The 9,941-nt window shown below is 37.9% G+C and overlaps 1 protein-coding gene across 1 annotated transcript; it reads right to left on the bottom strand.

The window, feature by feature from the left end:
* Positions 1-7,647: 7,647 nt before the first annotated feature.
* Positions 7,648-9,535, bottom strand: LOC112039800 (uncharacterized). Its single transcript, XM_065773999.1, has 2 exons — positions 9,502-9,535; positions 7,648-8,450 (listed from the first exon to the last, which is right to left on the bottom strand). Exons 1-2 carry the CDS (start codon positions 9,533-9,535, stop codon positions 7,648-7,650), a joined length of 837 nt encoding a protein of 278 aa, XP_065630071.1.
* Between the last annotated feature and the right edge of the window lie 406 nt (positions 9,536-9,941).

The following is a 9,941-nucleotide window of genomic DNA, read 5'->3' as shown; positions in this document are numbered from 1 at the left end:
TAGCCCAGCCGAGGATCCCCTCGTCCTCGGCATACTAAGGATAACTATAGGGGAGGGGGACAGACCCAGAGCCAGTTGTCACCTCAGCACTTAATCCGTTCACCTAACCTTCTGGCCGCATTAATGGGGATGCAACCCCCGGCAGGGCTACATCGATCAGAGTGAACCACTTGAGCACAGATAGACCTCTGATGGGACAGGCGGCCAGAGGAGAGGCCAATGAACGATCAACAGGAAGAGGAAGAGAGTAGTATATAAGAGAGACAAGCAAAATGTATAAGGGGTTTTGGGGGGGGGGAGGAAGGGAGGAGAAAAGCCTCCTCGCCATGGGCTGAGGAGCACCTCCTAGTTGTAAATTGTTCCAAGTGTTTCTTCAATAAAAGAAAAAGATGTTCAGGCTTCTAAGTGGCCGGTCAGCGCCTAAACCTTCAACCCACTCTCTACAAATTTATTATTCTGGGTTCGTTGGGCCTATAACCAATCTCTTTTGGGCTTAGGCTACAAAAATCGACCCTACAATAGCTATATGGCTATTTTTAGTACCACTAAAACTCAAAATGTACCTTACAATAATGGAGCCAAAGCAATATCTTTTGGCTCGACAGCTATAATGCACAGCCAAAAATAGCTGTGCATGTAGTTGAAAGGTAAAAAAAAAAAAAAAAAATTTGTTCACATTACTTTTCTTATTTTTTATTTTTTCTTCTGCATTTCATTTTGCGTTCACACTACTTTTCCTCTCTTCCTGTATCTGTGCAATGATTTCTATGCATTTCATTTTGCATTCACACTACTTTTCCTCTTCCATGTCTCTAGAAAGTGATATTTATGGCTTTGATGGTGTTGTGTTTTGGTACATGCATTTAAACAACAGTTTTCAATTTTTAAAAATATTACACGCATTTTCACACACTTTTTCACCCACACGTATTTCTAAAAAATACAAACAACGTTACTAGAACAACATTACCAAACGGGCCCTAAATTTCGAGACGTTGAAAAACAAAATAAGTCACTTCCCACCCCCCCCCCTTCCCTACTTGCCATTCTAGTACAATTTTTAAGTGTAGACCCTGGTCATAAAAACTTAATCCTTTTAATGCAAAACTAATACTGTCATGCTGAGTTTTCTGCTTAATGGCTATTTCTTGAGTAGTTATTCCCAAGAGAAAAGCTTCACTAGCTAGTAATATACCTCCCACTCAAAAAAAAAAAATAAAAAAAAAATAAATATACCTTCATTATGTTTAGAAAGTTTTATTCTTCTATTTTTATTTAATATATGTAAAACTAGGAAACTTCATAGTACCTACATAAATATAAGAGAGTTTTTAAGGTTTCTCCTCATACTAGGTTTTATTGAAGGAAATGTTAAACAATACCCTAAGGTCATTGGTTTATGAACCATTTTTAAAACATTTTATTGGGAAAATGATAAAATAATAAATGTTGTTGATAGCTTTTATATTCCCATGAAAGTAGTGTCAAAACTTTTTATTATGGTTTATTAACAATTGCCTTAAGAGCATTCGCTAACATGACACTAACCAAAAAAAAAAAAAAAGTGACTTAAACTCTTAGATCTAATTAGAATAGGGGAAGACAAATTAGAGAAGAGGAATTGAGAGAATGGAAAGGAGCTCTCTCTCTCTCTCTCTCTCTCTCTCTGCGTGTGCGCGCTCTAGGCTACAAATATACTAGTTATTAGTTAGCTACACTTGCAATGGATAACATTGTGGTTGCTAAAGCAATGTTTGTCTTTTCAATAATACCTTTTTAATTAGTAAAAGAAAATTTAGAACTAAATTTCTCGTGACATAAGATTTTTCACAATTGCTGAATCAACTATATTATGAATACTAACCATCCTTATAACCAATTTTATAACTTTATAATTTATGTGAGTGGTGGCTCCAAAAAGGCAAAAAGTGTTCACCATTCATACTTACCCAAATTAACAAGTTAAGAAATTGAGTGTGCAATTAGATGTGACACAAGAATTTTTATTTTTTTGAAAATCGGATAGTTATAACAAAGAAGTGGGGATGTGAGCCCTAGAATTATTCTTTTTGGATAGTTGAAATAATATGTTGTGATTGATTAAAATATAATTGGTCCCAATGAAATGATGTTGTTCCATAAATTCTTCAAGCGTGCCATTAGATTTTGGACAAAACTTAAATACAGTACCTTTGGTACCCCTTTTAAAATTAAAACACTTGTCCACTTACTTAACAGTGATACTGCCGTTTCCTTCTCCATTTATTTCTTTCCCTTCTTTTTTTTCCCCCTGTTTCAGACTAAAGACTTCCCACGAAAAAATTGAAAACCCCAAGCTCATACCGTTCTCTCTCTCCTTCTCTATTCTTCTCTTTCTCTCTTTCTTTCCTTCTCTTTCTCTCAGTCAGAGCTGGATTCATCTATTTCATCTAATCTGACTGAGAGAGAAAGAAAGAAAGAGAGAAAGAGAAGAACAAAGAGGGAGAGAGAGAGAACGGTAGGAGCTTGGGGTTTTGGGGTTTTTAGTTTTCTCATGGGAAGTCTTTAGTTTGAATCAGGGAAAAAAAAAGGAAAAGAAACAAACGGAGAAGGAAACGACAGTATCATTGTTAAGTAAGTGGACATGTGTTTTAATTTTAAAAGAGATACTTACACCCATTTTTATAACTATTTTATGTGAAAGAATGTAATTAATTTTTTGTCACTTTTACGTGAATCCCCAATTTTTGTTTTCCACCATTCCCAATCAACCACATTAAATAGTTGTGAAAAATAGGTGTGCAATTAATTGTAGTCCTAGATTTTTTTTTTTCATTTTATAATAAAGGAGTTCTTGAAGTCACAAATTCAAAATTTTCATATCATTTTGCCTGTTTGTGGAAAAATAGATCTCAATAGTTATGATGTGACAAAAGGAAAGAAAAGAACCTACATATTGAAATTTGAAAGAAAATTTCTCTTTCTTATTTGAATGATAATGATTGCGTATATCACACTTAATAGTGATCTACAAAAAAAAAAAAAAACTCTTTTCCTCGACATTAATTTAATAAATACTAGCCATGTCGGCTAAAGTTACAGCTAAAAGTTGGGGGGAACATCCTCCATCCACACCAATTGAGAGCTAACGTGTCTAGCATGTCTACCTAATTAATGATGAGTGGTAGAATTACCTTGCCTTTTAACATGAGAGAAACTACAAAAAGAAAATAATGCAAATAGGAGTTTGCTTCTTCCACTAGGTGTCCGTGATCTGCAAATGAGATGTCCTTGCTGAGCAAAGCCTTAATCACAATCTTTGAATCTCCCTCCACCACAACATATGAGATGCCTAATTCAACAGCAAAATTGAGAGACTTAACAGCTGCTACTGCTTCAAGAGTAGCAACGGAATTGGGAAGTGGAACTTTTTCTGCCATAAAAGCTATAATCTAACCCTTCTCATCGCAAATAATTACTCCAACTCCAGCCATATTGTCTCCTCTAAAAACAGCCCCATCAAAGTTCACTTTGAGGCAGTTAAGATCATGGGGCTTCCATTTAATGTGTTAGGGAGGCTGTGTCTCGCAATCTAACTTTAGGGGGATTGCCCGAATGAAGGCCGAAAATGTAGCAAGAGCATCAGGCATTACTTGTTCCATGGGGAAAGGTTTCATGTTAGTCCTCAATTAGTTTTTGTGGAACCAAATAGTCCATGAGATTTGTGCAAACAGCTCTAAGTTTAGGCTTTCCTTGCTTAGATATTGTACCAAATCCATAAAACTTGAAAACTAAGTTGAAGCCCAAAAAATATAGCAAGGATTTGAATTCCAAATAGGATCTAACAGAGGGCATTGCCAAAGAGCATGGAGTACATCCTCTGGATCATGATGGCAATGATCGCAAGAGTCATCAATTAAAACTTTCCTCTTCACCAGATTAGTTTTCACAGGTATGGAGTTTCGGATGGCTCTCCATATGAAATTTCTAATCTTGTTTTGGACTTTTAAACCCCAAACCACCTTCCAAATATCATTATCCACCCCTTGTGTTCTGAAATCCGAAACCTCCACCTCCTGAGATAGCAATTTGTATCCAAATTTCACAGTATAGACCCCAGAAAGATTGTAGGGCCACACAAGCTTATCTTCAATTGGTCTGATGATGGAACAAACCTTGGCATTTGCAAATTCTCGGACCACTAGAGATTGAATTTGTGGTTGAATGGTAGAGGGTAGCCACGGGTCAGACCAGAGATTGAAAGTATCCCCAGTGCCAATTTGCCATTTGAGACCTTTCCTTAATACATCTCTTCCCTTCAATAAACTCTTCCAAGCATAGGACCCCTGTGAGCAATCCAGTGCATCCATAATTGAACCGTGAGGAAAGAACTTGGATTTAAAAATTCTGTAGAATAGGGATTCTTTATTATGAAGAAGACACCAAGCTTGCTTGGCCAAAAGAGCATCATTGAACAAGGCCAAATTTTTGAAACCCATACCATCTTCCACCTTTGGCTTGCACAAAACATCCCAACTAACCCAATGAATTTTTCGGCGGTCCCCACATTAGCCCCACCAAAATTTCCTAATCATACTCTCAATTTCATCTCACAAACCCAAAGGAAGTTTAAAGCAATTCATGGTATAAGTGGGGATGGCTTGAACCACGGCTTTAATTAGAACTTCCCTACTCGCTTGAGAGAGTAATTTTTCCTCCCAACCTTGTAATTTCCTCCATACCTTCTCCTTAATATACTCAAGCTGGATTTCTTCTTCTTTCCCACAAAAGATGGTAAACCCAGGTACCTCTCGTACTCTTGAATTTCAGGAACACCAAGCAACTCCTTTATGGCGTGTCTTCGATCTTCAGAAGTGGATTTGCTAAAAAAAATGGTGGTTTTGGATCTATTTATTTTCTACCCTGAACACTTCTCGTAGACACCGAAGATATCTAGCACCCTTTTGACATTCACTGGTGTTAGATTTGCAAAATAGCAAATTATCATCTGCAAACAATAGGTGAGTTAGCTTAGGACTTCTTCTACACAATTGGAAACCATGAATATCACCATTGTGGGTTGCTTGAGAGATAATGCCATGAAGACCTTCAGTACAAAGAAGGAATAGGAAGGGTAACAGAGGGTCACCCTGTTGAATCCTACTGGTGGGTATAATCATCCATTTGGGCTCACCATTGACAAGAATAAAATAAGAGATTATTGTCACACACACCATTAGCAACGAAATCCAACGGTGATTAAATCCCATTTTTTCCATAACTTCTTATAAAAAATCCACTCCACTCGATCGTATTCCTTACTCAAATCGAGTTTCAGCGCCATACATCCATCATTGGATGATTTATGCTGCTTCATGCTATGTAGAGATTCAAAGGCCACCATAATATTATCTAAGATCAGACGATTCTTGGTAAATGCACTTTGGTGTTCTATAATGATCTGAGGTAAAATTCTTATAAACCTGTTAGGCAAAACTTTGGAAAAGATTTTATATAAAACGTTACAGAGACTTGTAGGACAAAATTCAAAAGCCACTTCAGGATTAAGGACTTTAGGTATCAGTGTAATGAAAGTGTGACTGAGGTGTGGTGGGAGAGTGGTTGAATTAAGAAAATAAAGAACTGCTTGTGTGATATCATTACCTATCAAGTCCCAGTAATTTTGGTAGAATAATGGGGGCATTCCATTCAGACAGGGGGCTTTAAGAGGTGCCATTTGGCTTATTACTAATCTGATCTCCCATTCCATGAAATCCGCATTCAACTGTATGTTCATGTCTTCAACAACAACCTTTTGGATGGTGGATAATGCTTCTGTAGGTTGACAGGTGCTTGAAGAAGTGAATAAGTTTTTGTAGAAATCAACCAGACAATTAACAATTTCCTTAGGCCAGGTACACAATGGCCCTTTGAATTTTTTATTCCTTCAATTTTGTCTTCCAGTGGCGTTGAGTGGCTCTAATGTGGAAAAACTTGGAATTCTTGTCACCATGAACCGCCTAAAGAGCCCTGGAATGTTGAAGCCACAATCTGGTTTCCTTGTCAAGTAAGTTGTTCACCTCCATTCTTAATTCTCTAACCCGATAGTTGACCCCGGTGATCAATGCTTCAAGTTCAGCATGTGCTAAAAGTTGTTTTTTTTCCTTTGCAGGTCTTTCCTTACATTACCAAAGCACCTCCGGCTCCACTAAGTCAAGGGTTTACCGCATCGATCAATTTTCTGTGTGACACGAAACCTTGGAACATCATTAACTTCACTACACCATTCTGCCTTCACCATATTAGAACATCCTTTGTCTGCCAACCACATCTCCTCGAAGTGTAAAGGTTTGGTGCTTCGAGGAGGTTCAATTCCATCAGGCATGATCCATAAGGGAGAGTGATCTGATGTTGTGCACTGGAGGTGATGAAGTTTTGAACCCCCAAACTTGAGAACCTAATTTGTGTTAGCCAAACCTCTGTCCAGTCTTTCCCAAACTGAATGTCCATCTCCGAAGTGCTTCTGCCACATGAAAGGAGACCCCATGTATCCTAAATCCATGAAACCACGGCATTCAGCGCCTCCCTAAATCTTTTCATTTGTGCATGGCTTCTGTTATTTCCTCCTTTCTTCTCTGAATTCCTTACTATCTCATTAAAATCCCCAGCCACCAACCAAGGCAAATTAAAATGCCTATTGAGTGATCGTAAGAGCTCCCAAGATTTGTGTCTCATATGAGTAACTGGTTCCCCATTAAAACCCGTAAACCTCCATGCACCTTTAGACCCTTCTCCAATAATCGAGTCAATATGATTTTTTGAAGAAGTTTTCACCGAGACCTTGATTGAATTTTTTCAAAACATCACAAGTCCCCTACCTCTATTAACTCTTGGAACAATAAACAAGTCATAAAAAAGAAGAGTAGTTTTTAGAACCTTTAGCCTTGCTTCATCCACCCAGGTCTCGGCTATAAACATGATGGAGGGATCTTTCGCTCGGACTAACTCACTAAGCTCCTTCCCTGTACATATGTTCCCAAGCCCTTAACAGTTCCAAATAAGGAGACTCATTGTAGGTGGAGAGGCTGACTGACAGCCTCTGCCAATGGATTGGAATTGTCTTTATCACTCTTTGAAACCTACAATCTCTTGCTAGGTAACTCCATGTGATCACTCTCTTCATCTCTGTTAACCCTTTTACCCGAATTGGCTGCTTGCATGGACAAGTATGTACCAACTTTGTTTCGTACTATTCTTTTCAAGGACCTTAAATTAAGGGTATCAGTTACATCCTCCATAGGGTTTCCCACACTGTGCCCACTTGGAGTTTCGAGTTTACTTCTCCCAAAATAATGGGATTTGATACGGAAATTAAGGGATTGGGAGTAAGTGAGATTGGTTTACCTACATTGTTACTGTCCACCCTGTCAACAGTTGTCAAACTCTTATCCACCTCCCAAGAACCTTTAGTCACACCAATCCACAAATTATGGGAAGTAGTAATTTTGGGACTTACTTTATCCGTTGGATTTGAAAGGTTAGTATAGGTGGGAATTCAGTGACCTACTTCGTAACTCCTGGATTTTCCATAATTGGATGCTCTGCCCTTAATTCCTGAGTAATGGAGATAACTCCTCTGTGGATGGTGGTCTGAGGAGTTGAGGTTGCCTACCTTTCGACAGTACCTAGTGCGAATTGAGAACTTTCTTCTTCCTCATCCTCATATCCCTTTACTGAGACCATCGTTTTCTTTCCATGATTGAAGGGAGGTGCTGGTAGCCAGGCGTTATATTCTTGGTTCGTAATATCCAGAATGCCCTTACTTACTAACCACTTACCACAATTCTTATCATCATGAGATACTAAGCCACACCAATAGCAGAAATTTGGGATTTTTTCATATTTAAACAATACCCAAACCTCCCTGCCTGCCTCTAAAAGTACCCAGTGACCTCGGCACAAAAGTTTTGTGATCTCCACATTAACTCTTATCCGCAGAAAGTCCCCTCCCATAAGCTTCTCTTTAATTTGGGAGTGAATGACATTGCCCACCAAGTTCCCAATCATAACAGTTGTCTCGTCAGTCAGATGATCAATGGGCAATCCATGAAATTGTAACCAGAAAGGTACTAAATTGAACTGTAGTTGATGAATGGGTTGTCCACTAACATACTTCTGGAACAAAACTAGATGCTTGTCAAAGCACCATGGTTCGTTCATCAGAACTCTTTCAACATCATTTTTAGTTTCAAAAACAAAGACCATGATATGGTTTCCCATATCCTGGACCTGAAAGCTTCGCTGAGTTTTCCATAAAGGCTTGAAAGTTCGTCCAATGGCTTCAGCATTGAGCACTCGTTTTGTTAGGAACTTTGCTGCTAAGGCAAATTCTGACTTCTTATTACTCCTAATGAGGGTGACCTGAGGGACCTCTTTCTCTGTGAGAGAAAATCGGCTCCAATCATTGAGGACTAAATCAATGATAAGTAAAAGACAAGAGTAGTATAGAAAGAAAAAACACAGTTTCTCCACCCCTTGAAAAAGGACCCCACTAGCCCTACCAATAACATAGTTAGAGGGAAAAGTTATCACTCCGAGAGGAGGATAAGAGTTTCTACAGAACCAGTTCTATGGCAGAAGCCAAAGAGACTAGGTCAGAGAAAAAACATTACACTATGCTTTCGACTTAGCGATGTACTTAAAATAAGGATTTTGCTAAGAAATGCCCAAAGATAAATGGTTATGATGCATTTAATGTTTTATTAAATAATTTTTTTTTTTTTTATGTTTTTCAAAAAATAAAGTTAATCTGTACACATATCTAAAAAAAAAAAACACATATAACTCCAATGAATTTATAGTTAAGTCAATAAATCATTAACATGTGTATTTTTTTTAATATATATTATAGCTCAAAATTGAGTATTTATTAATCTTTTAACTTATACCATCAGGGGAACTCGTTGTTGGAACCATTAAAAGAAAGCATGTCTTTGTACAAAAATATTTAATGGTGAGATACAAAATTTTGGTTAACTATTAACTTAGACGCACTAAATTAGACTACCAAAGCACAAAGCATTTTCCATTTTCCCTTTCTTTTGTTTCTCTCAACCAAGGCTAACTGATTCACATATTTTCTCACAAAGTTTTAAGTCACTATCTTCATTTATTTATTTTTGATGAGAGTTAAGTCACTATCCGTATCAATACTCAAGGCTGATCTTAAGAGCATTCGCAGCAGTGGAGCTAAATAGCTATAATACTATTTTAGCTCCACCAAAACACAAAAAAAACAGCAACATCAATGGAGGCATACTTAAAAATTTTAGATGAATTGCTACAGTACACATCTATCTATAGATGTGCACTGTAGCTTGGAGCAAAAAAATAATAATAATTTTTTATTCACAACCGCTACAACTTGTCTTTTTTTTTTTTTTTTTTTCATTTCACTCTCTCTCTCGGTCAGAACACTCATTCACTCTCTCTCGTTCCTGTCATCTCTCCTCTCAAGCTCACTGTCATCTCTCATCTCACTTGCTGGCCCGACCATTGTCAAGCTCACTCCGTACAACTTGCTTTTTTTTTTTTTTTTTTTTTTTTTTTTTTTTTTCAAATCTAGTCTCATTCACTCTCTCTATTTCACTATCATCTCTCATCTCAAGCCTCTCAAGCTCACTCTCTCAACGTCGCCGCCGTCATCGTCAAGTTCAGCCCACGCCGCTGATCTGCCTCGACGCACTTCTCTTTCGCCATGGTGGGGTTTTTTTTTTTTTTTTTTTTTTTTTTTTTTTTTTTCCCTCTGCTGTAGAATGGTGTATCTCATGCCCAGATGTGGGTTTGTGTTTGTGTTTTCCGATCTGTTGTGGGCAGTGGGCTTGTGCTCATGGTGGTTTTTTTTTTTTTTTCCTGCTGTGGACTGCTGGTGGTGGCGGCGGCGGCGGCTGTGGTTGTGGCTG

This window comes from Quercus suber, unplaced genomic scaffold, assembly GCF_002906115.3.
Source record: "Quercus suber isolate HL8 unplaced genomic scaffold, Cork oak 2.0 scaffold_84, whole genome shotgun sequence".
NCBI lineage: Eukaryota > Viridiplantae > Streptophyta > Magnoliopsida > Fagales > Fagaceae > Quercus > Quercus suber.
This window is presented reverse-complemented; position numbering and strand designations above follow the sequence as displayed.